Genomic DNA, 19,014 nt, shown 5'->3' on the forward strand with positions numbered 1-19,014 from the left:
GGAGGAAGAAACTCTAGATTCTCATCCTGAGTTTCCCACTAAATTAATGCTGTCTGCTCAGCTGGGTCTTCTGCTCCTCGGTTACACAGTGAGGTGGTTGGAGCAGAGTGATGCTGTTAACCACCTCGTAGGTACAGTTGGAGTTAAATGTGTTCTTTTTCTCTGCTGTCTGCTAAGTTAGATGCTTTGTAATTCTAGTTTCTGTTTATTTTCTTCAAAAGTAGTTACCACTTGCTGGCCTTTGCCTGATTCATAGCTTTTAGTTTTGGTGTCCACCTTTGGTCAACTTTTTCTTTTAGATCTTTTTCAACTGTGTTACAATTTTTTTTTTTTTTTTTTTAGATTTTATTTTTTTCCTTTTTCTCCCCAAAGCCCCCCAGTACATAGTTCTATATTCTTGGTTGTGAGTCCTTCTAGTTGTGGCATGTGGGACGCTGCCTTAGCGTGGTTTGATGAGCAGTGACATGTCCGCGCCCAGGATTCGAACCAACGAAACACTGGGCCTCCTGCGGCAGAGCGCACCAACTTAACCACTCGGCCACAGGGCCAGCCTCCTTGTATTACAATTTTTAGGATAGAATTAATTATTCAGAAGAAAAAACGTCCTGATAATTTACTGTCTGCTTGTGGGAAGTGAAAATAAACCAGTGAGAGTATGTAACATCATCAAAACGTATGTAAACACATTCTGGTTCTGCTGTATTAATACAGTCTTAAGAAACAAGAGACTGAATAGTCAAATGTAATTAATTAAGTCATACAAAGTGAGCTCTTAGATAAAACCATCTGTGGACACCATTAACTCTAGGTGTTTTGTTTTACAGCTGACTTTGGTTTCTGCGCCCAGATCACCCCTGAGCAGAGCAAGCGAAGTACCATGGTTGGAACGCCATACTGGATGGCACCAGAGGTGGTCACACGGAAGGCTTATGGCCCTAAAGTGGACATATGGTCTCTGGGTATCATGGCTATTGAGATGGTGGAAGGAGAGCCTCCTTACCTCAACGAAAATCCCTTGAGGGTAAGACCAATTAGACACAAGCCTTATTTTAAGAAAAATACTTTCATTTAAAACATTTAGAACCTGCTTATGCCAGGCACTGGCCAAGAATTTAGGATACAAAGTTGATAAAACCTAATCTCTGCCCTCACTCTGCATCTAAAATCATTTGCTTCTGGGTTGTTCAGTTAAGTGTGTTAGGTAAAGAGTCTATAGATCTTCAGTAAGATATATGGTTTCTAATCGTGTGCCTAAGTAAGAATTTGCTCACTTTTCTACAGAGTGAAGAGTCCCTAGATATACCCTTCAGGTTATCAACTTGAACCTTGGCCTCTGTACCCCCAGGTACAGAGAAGGGGAAAACAAGATCACATCTGTGAGAAAGCTGTATAGATAACAGTGTTAAAGCCCAGATTCACTCAAAAGACAGGGTCCTGAGATACAGAGGAGGTCAGTAGACTTTGAACCATTAAATACGCCCTTAGTTGAGGTGGAGAGTTTGGGGTCTGTACTTTCTGTCTGTCTTTTTTTTTTTTTTTTTTGCTGAGGAAGGTTGGCCCTGAGCTAACACCTGTTGCCCATCTTCCTCTATTTTGTACGTGGATTTCTGCCCCAGCATGGCTTGATGAGTGGTCTAGGTCCACACCCAGGATCCAAACCCATGAACCCAGGCCTCTGAAGGAGAGTGCGTGAACTTAACCACTGCGCCACTGGGCCAGCCCCTGTCTGTCTGTCTCTTGTTGTTTTGTTTTTTGTTCATTTCTTCTCTGAAACTCCTACTTTTAAGTTACCATAGATAGCTCAATATCATTAGTTATTAAGGAAATGCAAATTAAAACCCCAACAAGATACCACTTCACACCTATAAGAATGGCTATAGTCAAAAAGATGGACAATGGTAAGTGCTGATGGGAATGTGGAGGAATTGGAACCCTCATACATGTGGAAATGTAAAGTGGCGCAGCACTTCGGAAAACAACTTGGCAGTTTCTAAAAGTTAACATTGTGTTACCCTATAACCTAGCAATTCCACTGCTAGGTATTTACCCAAGAGAATTAAAAGCACACATCCACACAAAAACTTGTGCACAGATGTTCACAGTAGCCTTATTCGTAATAGCCAACAGTGGAAACAACCCAAATGTCTGTCACTTGATGAATAAGTGAATAAAAGTGGTACATCTGTACCATGGAGTATTATTTAGCCATAATAAAGGAATGAAGTACAGATTCATATAACGTTGAACCTTGAAAACATGCTGAGTCAGACACACAAGATCATATATTGTATGATTCTATTTAGGGTCAGTTCTGTTGTTCATGGTAGTTAGGTTCTGTAAAGCCACATACACTGAATTAATACTGAATCATTGCTTCTAGAGGAAATATAGGGTTAGATTCCTGCAAGCCTGTGTCAACTGACCAGTACATAACCTTGCTTTATGTGTGTTTGTTTAGAGACTATTGAATATATATTGTTGATTCAGTGTTATTGAACTCACAGCCAGCAGCACTATAACTCATGCCTTTTGAAAGAAGCTTATCACACACGTGTATTTTCTCCGTAAGGCACATCACTGCCTTCTTGCACTTAGGAACACTAGACAGCACTTCAGTGCTCTGCTTTTCACCTCTCGGCACATATCCACAAACGACCACAAAAGCTCTGAGAGTACTGATTTGGGGGTTACAAATTTTAGCGAGTAGGCGAAGTTGCAAAAATGGAATCTGCAAATAATGAAGATCGACTGCATATGAAATCTCTAGAACAGGTAAATACATGGAGACAGAAGATTAAGGGTTTGCAGGTACTGAGGAGAGGAGGGCATGGGGAGTAACTAATAATGTGCATTGGCGTTCTTTTGGAGGGATAAGAATGCTCTGGACTTAGTGATGATGGTTGTATAACCTGTGAATATACTAAAAACACTGAATTGTGCACTTTAAAAGGATGATTTTTATACTATATGAATTATATCTCAAGCAGTTATTTGAAAGAAAGTTTTTAAATTACCATATTTGACTGCATATAACCATATTTGACTATTGTCAGAAATTTTTTAAAATTTTTATTCAAAATAGCTTGGACATGCTATAAAATGGGCTAGAGAATGCCAAGGTAGTGAGTATGTGCAGGAGATGCTCTGTCTGCATGGCATTGGATTTTCCTGATGCTCTTCATCCCCTTGCAAAGATTCCAGTTCAAGTGAGCAATTAAAGTACTTGTATAGTGATGATTAATTTTAGAACACTGTTCAGAATAATTTTTAAAACCCTCTAGTTTCATTTATTTGTTCAGCAAACATTGATTTGAGTACCTGCTCTGTGTGAGGCACTGTTCAAGGCGCTGTCTAAAAGAACCAACCAGAATTCCTGCCCTCATAGAAGGAGGAGAGAGACAGTAAACAAAATAAATAAGAATAATATGTAACATATTAAATGATGGACTCTGAGTGCTGAGACTGGTGGGGAGGGAGTCAAGAGTGTTCCATTTCAAGAGAGCTTGGGAGAGGCTTCACTGAGGTGACTTGTGAACACAGGAGGTAAGAAAGTGATATTAGGTTACCTAAGGGAAGAATATTTCTCGGAAAGAACAGCACATGCAGAGACCCTCCAGCGGGAGCATTGCTGATACATTCAAAGATCGTTAAGGCTAGCATGTAGTGAGCACACAGCTGGAGAAAACAGGTAGATCAGTGAAGAAATGAGGCCCGACTGTCGTGCCTTATTAGGCCTTTGTAAGGATTCTGGCTTCTACACAGGTAAGATGAGGAAACTATTGCAGAGTTTGAACAGAGAAGCAAAGTGGTCTTGCATTTCAGCAGATCACTCTGGCTGCTTTGTTGAGAAGAGATTCTTGAGGGAGGCAAAGGCAGAGGCAGGAAGTCCAGTTAGGAGGCTGGTGCGATAATCCAGGCCAGAAATGATAGTAGCTTAGACCAGGATGGTATCGGTGAGGTGGGAAAAAGGAGTTGGATTCTGGATGTATTTTGAAAGGATATATTTTGAGAGAGGGAGAGGTGACTCCAAGAGTTTGGCCTAAGTAGCTAGAATGATGAAATTGAAGTTTGTCTTAACTGAAATGGGGAAGACTGCAGGTGGAGTAGGGTAGCAGGTGGGAGATCAGGAGATAACATTTTAACATGTTTTAGACATGTTAAGTTTGCAGTGCCTGTTAAGACATCAAAGTGGATATGTGGAATAGGCTGTTGGGTATGCAAGTCTGGGATCCAGACTAGAGATATAAATTGAGACTTGTAAACTATAGACATTACTTAAAGTTATGAGACTAGACAAAATCACCAGGTTAAGTGGGCATGGACAGACAAGAGAAGAGATTCAGCTTGCTCCCTGAGGCAGTCCATAGCTGAGAGTTGGTGTGGCAGACCAGGAAAATAGACTGAAAAAGAAGGGCCAGAGAGGTAGATAAAACCAAATAAACACATGCCCTGGAATGTACATGCCAAAAGTGAGGGAGAGATCAGCTTGTCAGAAATTACAGTTATGTCACCAAGATATGAGGACTGAGACTTGATCGCTGGAGTTGGCAATGTGGAGGAAATTGGTGAAAACTTGACAAGCGGGAACTTCTGCTTCCTGTCAAGATGGAATAACAGGGACTAGATTAACCCTCCTTGCCTGAAATAACAAAAAAAAGGGGGTCAGCCCTGTGGCCAAGTGGTTAAGTTTGCACGCTCTGCTTGGCAGCCCAGGATTTTGCCAGTGTGGATCCTGGGCGTGGACATGGCACCACTCATCAGGCCATGCTGAGGCAGCGTCCCACATAGCACAACCAGAAGGACCCACAACTACAGTGTACAGCTGTGTACTGGGAGGCTTCCAGGAGAAGAAGGGGGAAAAAAAGAAGATTGGCAACAGATAGATATTAACTCAGGTGCCAATCTTGAAAAAACGAAAAACCCCACACTTGGGCCGGCCCTGTGGCCGAGTGGTTAAGTCCTCCTGCTCCGCTTTGGCGGCAAAGGTTTCACCAGTTCACATCCTGGGCATGGACATGGCACCACTCATCAGGCCATGCTGAGACGGTGTCCCACATGCCACAACTAGAAGGACCCACAACTAAAATATGCAACTATATCCTGGGGGAATTGGGGGAGAAAAAGCAGAAAAAGAAAAAAAACCCACACTAAAGCATATGAAACCAGAGTTTATGGTTTTCAAGACACTAGACATGAAACAAGAACTGTGATCTCAGAGGCCAAAAAGGCATGAAGTGAGCCCTGTGATTGCCCCAACTTAATGTTTTGAGAGTTTCCCGGACATGTACAGGGAGGGAGAACCCAGATGGGGCACAATAGACTCCTTGAGTTGAGGAGATGGAGTTGAGAATGTGGGGAGACCAAGGCAGCTGGAGTTCACAAGACAGAGTACGGGAGAGGAGAAAGCTTCTCAGAGAAGGCTCTGGAGATCTACAGAGAGTCCCCTTTGAGCATTTAACAGAGATTGGCGCACCTGTGTGAGGAATCTACCCAAGGCTGAGGATGTAACCATCTGATAAGATTGCAGAGAACAGTGCCTGGTGCTCACACAGTCTGGGAACAGTGCCTGCTTCTGTCAGCCACAGTGGAAAACCTTGTAATTCTCAGGATATTGAATAGAAGGCTCAAGAGAGTCTTGCCTCAGTGATGGGAAATAATTACCCCTAGACCGCATGCTGCTGTGGTCCCACCTAGCAGATCTTAAAACAAGACCCAACAGGTCATGTTCCCAAATAACTGTGTCCCAGAACAAAGCTCAAGAATATTTATAGGAATACAGATATTTCTAGCACCCAACAAGCACCCAAATATCCTGTCGAAGTTTACCGGGCAGGCTAAAGAGCAGGAAAACACAACCCGTAATGAGGAGGAAAATCAATCAATTGAAACTCACCCAGAACTGATACAGGTAAAGAATTAGCACACAGGGTCATTAAAAGAGTTTTTATGACTTCATTCCAGAGGTTAAAAGAGTTAAGTAGAGATATTTGGAAAGTATATATATTTTTAAAAACCCAAATTAAATTTATAGATAGAAGCTATAGTGTTTGAGATTAGATTAGTGGCAGGTTATACATTGCAGAAAAAACAATTAATGATTTAATAATCATAGACACAGTAACAGAAACTATCAAAAATGAAACATAGGGACTAAAATGAGTTTTTTGAAAAATGTAATAGCGTCAGTGAACTGTGAGACAACTTCAAATGTTCTAATATATGTGTAACCAAGTTTTGAAAGAAAAAATCAGTCAACTGAGAATTCTGCAGCCAACAAATTTCTTTTAAAAACTAAGGTGAAATAAAGATTTCTCAAACATACAGAAGTTTACAGTATTTATCACTAGCGAATCTACACTACAGGAAATGGTAACGTAAGTCTTTCAAGCAGAAAGAAAGTGGTAATATGGCTCCACACGAAAGGAAGAGCATGAGAAATAGAAACTATTGGGTAAATATACCAGATTTTTAAAAATATAAATATCTTTAAATGATAAAAGTTTAAATAAAAATAATAGCAATGGAGGGAGGAAAAGAACTTATATATAAGTAAAATGACAACAAAAGCCTAGGGCTGAGGGAGAGAACTGTGATATTCTTATACACTCTGTGAAGTGATATAATATTATGATGATTGTGAAAGTTGAAAGATGTATGCTATAAAACCCTTAAGGAAACACTAAATCATGAAAGAAGGAGTTTTACCTAATAAAACTCAACTAAGGAGATAAAATGGAATCGTAGATAATGCTGAGTTAAAGAAAAAAGCCCACACTGATGGGGGGGTATGTCTAAGGGGCACAGAGGCCAATTGAAAGAGTGCCAGTGGCTAAAGATGCAACAATTTGAACAAAATAAAGTAGTATGGAATTATATCCCAAAGTGTAAAATAATATTTATGAGTCTGTAATTAGACAAGTAAATGATTGAATAAATAAATAGGGCAGAAGAGACAAATCTCCCATGCAGAATAATTCCAGATAATTTATGTACTTTTTCCACCCTAAAGGAGATGGAGCGTTAACTTCTCACTCCTTGAGTGTCGGCTGCACATAGTGACTTCCTTCCAAAGAGCATGGTGTGGAAAGGGGGGGGAAGAGTAACTTTACAGTGGAGTAACCTGGCAAACACTGCTTCCGCCAGGTGATAAGGGCAACATCAGTAGTGATAAATCATCTACCCTTGGTAGGATGTGATGAAAATGGCACTCTGACTCTGATCTTCCTCCCTAAAACCCATAATCTGAGTCTAATCATGAGAAAAACATCAGACAGACTGCAACAGAGGGGCATCCTACAGTGTAACACCTGACTAGTGCTCCTCTATACTGTTAAGGTCATCTAAAGGAAAGGAAGTCTGAGAAATTGTCATAGGCAAGAGGAGCCTAAGGAGACATGACAACTAAATGTGATGTCTAGTATCCTGAGACAGAAAGAGGAGAGTGGGAGAGCGAGTGAAATAGGGGAATCCAGTAGGAGTGCTGCAGACGACAGGCTCATGTGAGGTTAGTGACGCCAGTCACCAGGGATTTAGCTGCTTTTTCCACCGTCCTTAGCTGCATAGGTACAGGCAAGGAGTAGGCAGAGTTTTAACCCCATCTAGTCAAGTGAATGCTGTGAAGTGCGAGGGGGTCAAAGAAGTGATTATGTGAAAGAAATGATGGACACTGGAAGATCAATGGGATTTATTTGGGTCCAGGATAGTCAAAGGATTGCTGGCATTGGGGTACTAGGAGTGAAAAACATAGGAGGTGTGGAGAGCAGCTGAGATTTAAGAGTTGCACTTATTGGTACTGATAAGGTGTAGGACATGACCATGGGTGTGTGTGGCTGAGGAAGCCTAAGGGACAAGAACATCAGAGAAGAGGAGGTCAAGGAACGTTAACAGGCACCTTTGTAGCTATTGAAATCACTGTGAATTATGAGTATGTTAGAGATGATAACAGTGTTTGGTAGATGTTTGAGACAAGGAAAGGTCAATATGAGTTTGAAAGCCCAGGAGTTATAGAGAAGGAGATCTCAAAGTAGCAATGACGAGCTGAAAGGACACTCCATCTTCGGGCCCAGCGATACAAAGGTAGGGGAGAGATAAAGCTACCTCTAGAGAGCACTGCAGATGAGGCCCATGAGAATCCTCTTGGGAGAGTCAGGCCTCAGTAGATAAGGAGAATATTTGAGATGGGGAGGGGAAGCCATGTATGAAAAAACTAAGTCCAGAGAGGGTAATGTGCAGAGCCACACGGGCATCAGAATGGAGAAGCTGAGGGAATGGCTGCTTAGAATCACTAACATAATAGAATGAGTGTAATAAGATGTATCCCAAAGCAGGGGAAAGACTGCTAAGTGTTTGGAGAGGAGTACTTGACAAGAGTGCTTGTTTTTGTGGGCTTCCCTCTTAATCCCTTCTGGCGGAAGTGTGGAGGCTCAGAACAATCTTATGATCTTAACTTGAAATTAATTGCCATCTCAGATAATTTTTTTAGGATGGAATTTTTAAATGAAAATTTGAGGAGAAATGTCATGTAAAGAGAAGTGAACTTAGGTGACAAGGAAATGGGCACACTCATATCCTGATGGTTTGAGTGCCAATTGATATGCTTTTTTGATGGCATTTTGGCAACACAGCAGAAACTTCTAATAATTCAGTATAAAATCTAGACCTTGGGTTTGGTAATTTTTAGAAACAACATCAAAAGCATTAAAATTAGAATCTTCTCTGAGAAAAATACAATTAAGAAAATGAAAAGACAAGTCACAGAGAAAATATTTGCAAAACACCTATATGATAAAGGAATGTTACCCAACATCCAAAGAACTCTTAAAACTCAACAATAAGAAAACAAACAACCTAATTTAAAAATGGGCACAAGATCTGAACAGGCAACTCAGCAAAGAAGATACACAGATGGCAAATAAGCATATAAAAAGATGTTCAACATCATGTCATTAGGGAATTGCTCAATTAAAACAACGAGGTACCTCTACACACCTGTTAGAATGGCCTAAAATCCAAAAAGCTGACAATACCAAGTGCCTGTGAGGATATGGAGCAACAGGAACTCTCATTCATTGCTGCTGGGAGTGCAAAATGGTACAACCACTTTGGAAGACAGTTACAGATTGTGCCCACTGTTTACCCAAATGAATTGAAAACTTACATTCACACAAAAACCTATATACAAATGTTTATAGCATTTTTATTCATAATTGACCCAAATTGGAAGCAGCTAAGATGCTGTATAAAAAATATGAATGTAGGGGCTGGCCCCGTGGCCGTGCGGTTAAGTTCTTGTGCTCCGCTGCAGGCGGCCCAGTGTTTCGTTGGTTCGAATCCTGGATGCGGACATGGCACTGCTCATCAAACCACGCTGAGGCGGCGTCCCACATGCCACAACTAGAAGGACCCACAACAAAGAATATACAACTATGTACCGGGGGGCTTTGGGGAGAAAAAGGAAAAAATAAAATCTTAAAAAAAAAAATGAATGTATAAATAGACTGTGGTACATCCATACAATGCAATGTTATTCCGTAACATTAAAAGGATAAAAAGAAATGAACTATCAAACTATAAAAAGACATGGAAGAATCTTTTTTTTTTTTTTAAAGATTTTGTTTTTCCTTTTTCTCTCCAAAGCCCCCGGGTACATAGTTGTGCTGCCGACGAAATGAATACACGAACACCGGTTGCTGTGCAGTAGTCTTCTCTCTATTCTATACTATACCCCGAGCTAGCCGGACTCTTTATTCTTATAGCCCCTAAACAAAGCCGGCCTTTTGCCAAAGCAGTGAGTCAGCGACCTAAACCTGCGCAAGCGTCCCACAATAATGACCTTTCCCCTACACATCTGTTCATAACAGGTTCCTTCATAATGTTTCAAACTCCCAAGGTCCCAGGCTTGCTCCTTTTGAGGAGCTGATAAAACATTCTTGTTTGCAAGCAATGTTTTTCCTGGGGCCTTGTGAGTTCACCAGGCAGAACATTCTGTTTGCAGAAAAGTCCAGTCAGTCTTGTGGATGCCTCGCGTGCAAGAACAACCACATTCCATGCCAGGTCTCCTTCATAGTTGTATATTTTTGGTTGTGGGTCCTTCTAGTTGTGGCATGCGGGATGCTGCCTCAGCATGGCTTGATGAGCAGTGCCATGTCCGTGTCCAGGATTCAAACCAGTGAAACCCTGGGCGGCCAAAGCAGAGCGCACGAACTTAACCACTCGGCCATGGGACCGGCCCCAGTAGAATCTTAAATGCATATTGTTTAGTGAAAGAATCCAGTCCAGATACTATATAATTCCAAATAATGTGTGAAAAAGATCAGTGGTTGCCAGGCGTTTAGGGAGGTGGAGAAGATGAATAGGTGGAGCGAGAGGATTTTTAGGGCAGTGAAAGTATTTGTATGATACTGGAATGGTGGATACATGACAATGTGCATTTGTTAAAACCCATAGAACTATACGATACAAAGAGTGAACCCCAGTGTAAACTATAGACTTTTGTTTAATGACAGTGTATCAATATTGGTTCATCACTTGTAATAAACGTACCATACTAACGTAAGGTATTAATAATAGGGGAATCTGTGGGAGGGAGTTATATGGAAACTTTCTGTGCTATCTGCTCAATTTTCTGTAAATCCAAAACTTCTGAAAAATAAAGTGTTTTAACTTCCATTTCTAGGAATTTAAAGAAAATAATCAGCGAACTACATAAAGAATACAAGAATTTTCCAAAGGGGATTAACTAAATTATGAAACATCCATATAATAAGGCACCATTCAATTCAGCCACTAAAATAATTTTGCAGATCTAATCTTTTATTAGGCCAGGATATAGATGGGTTTGTTTTTTTTTTTTAAAGATTTTAGTTTTCCTTTTTCTCCCCAAAGCTCCCCAGTACATAGTTGTGTATTTTAAGTTGTGGATCCTTCTAGTTGTGGCATGTGGGATGCCGCCTCAGCATGGCTTAGATGAGTGCTGCCATGGCCGCGCCCGGGATTCAAACTGGCGAAACCCTGGGCTGCCGAAGCAGAGTGTGCGAACTTAACCACTCAGCCACACAGCCAGCCTCTGTCTGTTTGTTTTTGTTTTTGTTTTTAAGACTTTATTTTTTAGAGCAGTTTTAGGTTCACAGCAAAATTGAGAGGAAGGTGCAGAGATTTCCCATATACCCCCTTCCCCCACACACGCATAGCCTCTCACATTATCAACATCCCTCGCCAGAAGGTACATTTCTTAACAATCAGTGAACTACATTGACGTATCGTGGTCACCCAGAGTCCAGAGTTTACATTAGAGTTTACTCTTGGTGCTGTACATTCTGCAGGTTTGAACAAATGTATAATGAATAACATGTGTCCATCATTACAGTATCATGCAAGTATTTTCACTGTCCTAAAAATCCTCTGTGCTCCACCTCTTCATCTATAGCTATATAGATGCAGCTAGTTTTGTAAAGAAGGTTTCAACAAATCCCATTGTTTTGAAATGTGGTGTGACTTGAAAAAAGGTTAAGAAAGGTAAAAGGGATATTATATGTTGATGGTAGAATTGTCATTTTTCTTTACACCTTTATGTATTATAGTTCTTTTACCAATATGTATTGCATTTATAATCCAAAAAAAAGATGAAGCTAATTTTTGAAAAAGAAATTAGGGCAATGTAACATCTAAAAATAAAGGAGAAATTTCTAATCCAAACGGGTAGAAACACTAATAACCTCACTTTAGTATTTATGGTGATTGTCTGTAAAGAAGTTAAAGATCCAACACAGAAATCGAAATATAATGATATACACCTGAAATCTATATAACGTTATAAACCAGTGTTACCTCAATAAAATAAATAAGTAAATAAGAAGTTAAACATCCCTACACTTTATGGAGCGCTCTCCCACTTTGTTGAGCTACCTTCAGTATGTCACAGATGTTCTTCTGCTTTTAGGCGTTGTACCTGATAGCAACTAATGGAACCCCAGAACTTCAGAATCCAGAGAAGCTTTCTCCAATATTTCGGGATTTCTTAAATCGATGTTTGGAGATGGATGTGGAGAAAAGAGGTTCAGCCAAAGAATTGTTACAGGTAAATTTAGAAATTATACTATTTTGAGAAAAAGTTGACTTTTTTGAGTAACCAACAGAAAGTTGGTTATGTAGGGTTAATAAATACAATTCACTATTCATTCATCACTATCAGCAGGTCAGCTGCTGAAGTTTAGGATTTCATCTGCTGGAAATAAACTACCCATAATATTATAATAAGTATATGAATTTTTGTACAGTATAAATTCTCAGACCAGTTCATTGCTGGCATGGATACCTTGGTCATTTAACTGAGATTTTATAATATTTGAAAAACTAAAAAGACTGTGCTTTCAACTGTAAAAGTGATAGATTGATTATGTTGATTTTGTATAGATATTTAAATATGTTTTTATTAAATAAATTATCCATAAAGTAGTCTTTGGGGCCTAGTTGAAAGGAAATGTTGAGCTTCTAGACTGGTAACGTTCATGCATTTGTTTTTCCCCCTCTTTCTGACAGCATCCCTTCCTGAAACTGGCCAAACCATTGTCTAGCTTGACGCCGCTGATCATGGCAGCCAAAGAAGCGATGAAGAGTAACCGTTAGCATCACTGCCGTGGCCTCATGTTTTTTCCATTTTCTAAAAGAAGTCTTTTAATATATGAAAATTATTACTCTTTCGGGGTTTAAAGAAATGGTCTGCATAACATGGAGGAAAAAAGCAAGCTATTACTTCCTGAAGACAACCAAGAGAAAATTCTAAAACAGAATGACAACTTTCTATTGAATCCCTTCTGTAGGGTCCAAGAGGAATTGTAGACTGACTCACGAGCCTTACTTCTCTCAGCAGACAGCCCAGCAGGGCCATTTATCATGCTTGAGATTTGCATTTTATTTTGCTGATTTCATTGTAGTAGATCCCATTCATTGTCCCTTCCGGAGTATTTTCAGTACTTGAATGGCAGATTTGAGTTTTTCAGAGTATTTGTTTCATCTGCTACTCTTCTTTTCTCTCTCCTTCATAGCTTTCTTTTTCCTTGACCTTGCTCTTTTGAGTTGCTTTGAGAAATTTTTCTTATGCCTAAATTCGGGGCAAATGTGAGAGAAATTATGTGGCTCCTTATATTGGCAAAGGAGCTCAATATGGTTTAACTTTGTATAGAAGTTAGGACCAGCTGTTGTTACATGTAATAGTTCAGAATTTGAACTTAAAGGAAGGGAAGAAAAGTATGTGATTTTTACCTTTTTTAACAAATGTGAAAGAGTCAGTTTTAGAAATTTCATGGTAGTGAGTTGGTTGCCATTTGTTACATGTATAAAGAGAGAAGACTAATGATCTATATTTATGACTAAATCATTGAGACAGAAAAAGAATCCCATTGACTCTACATCCTTACAATTTCATTTTCCTTTCTGACTGTTTCCTCTTCAGATTTGGCTTCAGGAACCGAAGTGGTTTGTCCTTGTTCCAACTTGGGCTGGGGCCACTACTTTCTCCTTCCCCATTTTCTCCCTTGATTTTGGAAATAAGTTTCTGTATATGTTGTAATTTTAGTTAGTTTGTTTGTTTTTTAATTAACTCTCACCCGGCTCCTTCCCTCCCCCCGTGGTAAATAATGTAATAACCATTGAATTTTCAGAATTTAAAAGTTAACTTTTTTCCCCATTTAAAGGAGAGAAATATTTGGAGCTAGCAGAGACAGAGTGGCCGACTTGAACCTTGGTGAGCTGTAAAATAATTAGATGAGATTATATTCATGAAAGAGAAATGTCAGTTACATCGAGATGCAGCTTCTGACCAATAAAATGTAGAGATTTGTTATAAACATTGTTCCCAACCCATTACCAACATTATACTGTCTATGAGTACTTAAATGACAAAGTCCTTCTTGATAAATTTATGGATTATTTGAGATGTTTTTCAAATAAATAAATAATATGTAAAAAAAAAAACTGGAGGAAGGAAGAAAAGTGAAATGTGCTTGTTGATAGCAATACTTTTTTTATTTTAAAGATTTAAAAAAGGTCTGTGACCTGTAGCATTAATTATTAGAGTCCTTTTCTCCTCCCTTTCCATCCCCTTCTCTTCTTTCTCTCTTCTTCTCTCCTTATGTTTTTTTTTTTTGTTTTGCCTCTGGAGGTAGTATGGTCCCTTCTGACATGCCAAAAGCCACATAAAGGAGAAGATTCTGTGGTTTGGTTCCGGCATTTTGTTCCCACCGTTTGCTCCTAATTAACTTCACATCTACTCACCATCCTGCAATAGTACAAATCATGAATAAAAATAATTTTGATGTTTTGTAGTACATTAGGGGAACTAGGAGAGTTTGATTTCCTATCATTCCCATCACATCTGTGTTAAGATACAGGTATAAGGATAGAAATGGCTGTTTATTGATAATGCAGGAAGGTTTTTACAAAAAGGAGTAAAATAATTAATGAAACTTACATCTAGAGCACTTACTGACCTCTGTTTTCAATTTGATTCTTGATTTCATTTTTCTCTGGATTATATTGGCCTTCTACAGCCATTACTAAATTACAGAAACAAGCTTGTTTATTTCTGGTGGAAAGCTACAGTGTCTCTTGAGTTCCAGATTTGAACATTGTAAATAGTTTTCTGGATGGATTATGATAAAGAAGATGCTATCGATGAAATAGAAAGCCAACTAGATGCCAAGACTGTGATCGTCATAACCACTCTCGAAGGCACTTCCATACATGAGTCATAAAGACCATATTCACTGAATACAGTGCCAATGCCCCATTTTTATGCCTGTGACTCAACAGAGATCTTTTCAGTTTATAGAAGCAGTTTGGGATTTGTATTTACAACTTCTTTGATGGTTACCTGCACGTCCATTGCTGGCAACGGACTTTGTCATTGAAACCTGACTCCTAGGTTAAGGGAGCTACACTGTGGTTTATTCTTTACTTACTTGGATAAACTAACTTGTAATAGAAATATACTTTGGTTAATTCTGAAATGTGTCATTTTTAAATAATCTTAAAATAATCTTAAAAGCAATACGGAATTGTGATTTATTAGTTAATTTTAAATTAAAATGTTCAGATCTTGTTGAAAGAAAAATTATATCTGAATCAAGATTCATGTTTTGTTAATAGCTGCTTTTTGTAATCACCCTCTTTGTCATCACTTTAGAATGAAAATTCCCATTTAAATCTAAAAGTTACCTTAGTAGTCCTCTTGTGTTCTAGGACAATATTGCTATAGTACTTATTTATTATATTTCAGACTCTCTGACGGTCTTAAAGTTTTCTCCTCCTCTTGTTCCTTTTGCTGCTTTTAGGTACAGTTAAAACTGGGAAACTGAAAATAATGAATATTTTATCCTACCTAGAGTAGTAAAGGAGTAGTGTGAGTGTGATGGCATAAGAAACCAAGGCTAACACAACTCCATCTTCCTGTGTTGAGTGCCTGGCACATAGTATCAACTCTCTTCCCTTCAACATATAAATATTAAGCTGCTTAAAATGTATCTAGTTACCACCAGTCCTAAACGAACCTGTGCCTTTAATAAGCAATTTAAAACTACCTATGAGTATTTCTTTGTAGGGCTCACATAAATACATGTTTGTTTATATATACTGTATTCTAGCCAGAAGAAGTTTAGATCCGATCAGGCAGTAGCTATAGTTAGAAAAAGTGGATGCTTGAAGAATTTGCATCAGTTTTTTAATCTAAAAGTTTTAAGGTATACTGAGATCCATATCCGGTGAAATAAATCATATAGATTATAGCTAAAATCTAGATTAATACTCATTTTGTGTTTTTTATAATGGAATTTCATAGTAATATAAAAAGCAGATCATCTTCCTTGTTTCCACTGCTCCCACAAAAGATATTTAAACAATTAAAATCCGTTTTCCACAGTGCGCGTATATGTGTGTGTATAAGAAAGGAAAAATATATGCACACACACACACCTTTTTTTGGTCTCACTCGACAACACACTTATTGACCACTTTGGCAAAGACACTGTGGTGGACACTGTGGAAATTACAAAGGAGAAATCCAGCACTGGCCTGGCCTTGAGAGAACTGAAGTCTTTCTCATTCACCATTCTAGAATGTTGCCAAATGAGAGGGAGAAAGAAATGTATGATAATTCTGTCAAACAAATTTTCATTCTGTATTAAGAAAAGCAGAGGAATATATTTGAAATTGAACATCGTGGGTAGAATGTGTTGCTTTTTTTTTTCCTGGTAGATAGAAATGGAATTAAGAGAAAGTAACTTGTCTCTACTGTTTTGTCTTCAAATTTTATATTGACTTTTATTTTTAATTTAATCCCATTCAATTATTTAATTGTTACATTGACATTAACTGCTGTATTTGATGACCTTGTTCAATAATTTTGTTCTTTCAGGGCTAGAAATAAACTTTTTTTTATGTTCACTTCTCCCTTTCCTAAACTTTAATTCTTTCTTTAGGTCAGAGTCGCTTAAAAGAATAAGCATAATAGGTTTTCAAAGAGCATTCTAGTATTTTTAAGGGTAAATGTTTTTTGAACATGTCATGGCGCTATTTTGAATGCATTGCAAAGCTCCAAATTAGAAAGGTTTCCATAAATTTATGGCTAGTAAGCATGAGCCTCCCCTCTTTTAAACCATGTTAAGAATAAATTTCTTACAAATGTTCCGGCTTTGATCAGACCCAGGGAAACACTTTGATCTGTTTGAATGTTTCCAATAACTTGGCCTGCAATTCTAGTGCTTTCCTGGCAGGTGGAATAAGAATCTTACCAGAGTTTCTGTGTTAAATGCACCAAGAGATCTTTAAAAGTGCAGTACTGCAGGGCGTCTCTTCATTTTATGCATTTCATTAGCAATGTTGGATACCCTGGCATGGAGAACAGCTGTAATATAGAGAGTTCACCATCAAAAAGACAAAACTAGACATGTAGTTAGCCTGGAATCGAGGGTGTAGGCAGTGACTGCTTAAACGTATTTTTGACAGGGCCGGCCAAGTGGTGTAGTGGTTAAGTACGGTGTGCTGTGCTTCGGTGGCCCAGGTTTGCAGGTTCGGATCCCGAGTGTGGACCTACCTCACTCGTTGGCCGTGTGGTGGCGGCAACCCACATATAAAGTGGAGGAAGATTGGCACAGATGTTAGCTCAGGGCTAATCTTTCTCAGCAAAAGAGAAAAAAGATTTGTTAGACTATAAACCTGTCAGTGCTATTCGAACATTTGTATGTCTGTAAACTATAGCAAATGCTCAACATATTTGCCTAAAAAAAGTTAAAAAAATGACTGGATGATTGATTTGAAAAGCACTTTTTGTAAGAGCTTAGTGTATACTTTACTACTTTGTACTTGTGGCTTTTTTTAAATTAGGGAATTATTTTTTATGCTAAAATATTTAGCAGGTTTTGTCTTTTGAGGAGGAGGAGAACAATGAAGGGAAAGGTCTTTCTGGGCCTGGTTATTTTAGGTTTTGAACAAAGTAATGTACATAGATTAAAAACTGGAATAATCTTAAAGAAGCTGTGATAACAAACAATGCCAGTCCCCAGCTTTAAACTTTCCCACAATCAATGGGGCCGGCTTGGTGGCTCAGCTGTTAAGCACGCATGTTCTGCTTCTGGGCAGCCCGGGGTTCGCTGCTTCGGATCCCGGGTGTGGACATGGCACTGCTTGGCACGCCATGCTGTGGTAGGCGTCCCACGTATAAAGTAGAGGAAGATGGGTATGGATGTTAGCTCAGGGCCAGTCTTCCTCAGCAAAAAGAGGAGGATTGGCAGTAGTCAGCTCGAGCTAATCTTCCTCAAAAAAAAAAAAATCTGAACTTTCCCACAATCAAGTCTTGCTCCACAGAGGCATCTGTTTCAGCTCTGAGCTGTTTTTAGCATGCATTAATCTTCACATCTAAGTTATATATTTACACAACTATTTCTTGACAGTTCTATATTTTACTTTATCTAATAACTTCCTATTATGACAGTTGAGAATTTGAGTACTGTCATACCATCCCATTCTCCCATTTCGACTCCCTCTAGACTGCCAATTAAGGTACTTTTTTATTCAATTAGCAGTCAGTTTTACCTTATGACTACTTGGGAGTGTTGTTCACTTGAGTCAAGTAATTTATTATCATTACATGTCATTTCTTTACAACTCTTTGCTTTTCCTGTTAATTTTTGTCTTTTTGTTTCCTTTGAAAGTTTTTATGTTCCTAAATTTGCTGCCAAATTAAAAAGGCCCTTTGAAGACTATTTTCTGGTCTCAGATAATGACAGTTCCTTTTTCTTTCCTGAAACTTTGCTGGGGCTCCAGTTTGGACTGTTGCTCTCCAGGCCTCCTGCCCCTCTAGCGTCTGAACTCAAGCTCGCTTTTCTCCTGAGTTAGATCCTTTGCTTCCTGAACACCATATCATCTTCTGGCTTCATTTATCCCCTGATTTTGGAGAAGTACCTCTTTTGCTAGTGTCCTGAGAAAGGGTACATAGAGGTAAGATTTTTTAAGAACTTGCATGTCTGAAAATGTCTCATATTTAATTGATCGTATGGGATTTTAGATTGGAAATTATCTTCCTTCAGAATTTTTTTTTAAGATTTTACTTTTCCTGTTTCTCTCCAAAGCCCCCGGTACATAGTTGTACATTTTTATTTGTGGGTCCTTCCAGCTGTGGCATGTCGGACGCTGCCTCAGCGTGGCCTGAGGAGCGGTGCCATGTCCATGCCCAGGATTCGAACCGGCAAACCCCTGGGCCGCCGAAGTGGAGCGCACGAACTTAACCACTCGGTCACAGGGCCAGCCCCTTGAGAATTTTGAAGTCACTGTTTCGTTGTCTTATAACCTGCCATTTCTGATAACATCTTTATATGTAATCCATTTCTCTGCCCCTCTGGAGCTTTTGTTCTGAAAATTTACCATGCAGTGCCTTGGTCAGGGTGTGTATGTTCTCATTAGTTTTGGGCATTTGGCAGGCCCTCTTGATAACAGACCCATTTCCTTCAGTTCTAGGAAATTCTT

General features: G+C 39.0%; 1 protein-coding gene across 4 annotated transcripts in view; it reads left to right on the forward strand.

Annotated features, from left to right (window-relative positions):
• PAK2 (p21 (RAC1) activated kinase 2) overlaps window positions 1-16,460 on the forward strand; it is an 80,765-nt gene extending 64,305 nt beyond the window's left edge. For all 4 annotated transcript variants that reach the window (XM_046658330.1, XM_046658328.1, XM_046658329.1 and 1 more), the window contains 3 exons: window positions 825-1,021; window positions 11,939-12,076; window positions 12,538-16,460. In XM_046658330.1, the coding sequence (XP_046514286.1) occupies window positions 825-1,021; window positions 11,939-12,076; window positions 12,538-12,624 (422 nt within the window). In that variant the 3' untranslated portion in view covers window positions 12,625-16,460. The remainder of the gene's footprint in view (window positions 1-824; window positions 1,022-11,938; window positions 12,077-12,537) is intronic.
• The last annotated feature ends 2,554 nt before the right edge of the window (window positions 16,461-19,014 follow it).

Source organism: Equus quagga, chromosome 4 (assembly GCF_021613505.1).
Source record: "Equus quagga isolate Etosha38 chromosome 4, UCLA_HA_Equagga_1.0, whole genome shotgun sequence".
Taxonomy (NCBI): domain Eukaryota; kingdom Metazoa; phylum Chordata; class Mammalia; order Perissodactyla; family Equidae; genus Equus; species Equus quagga.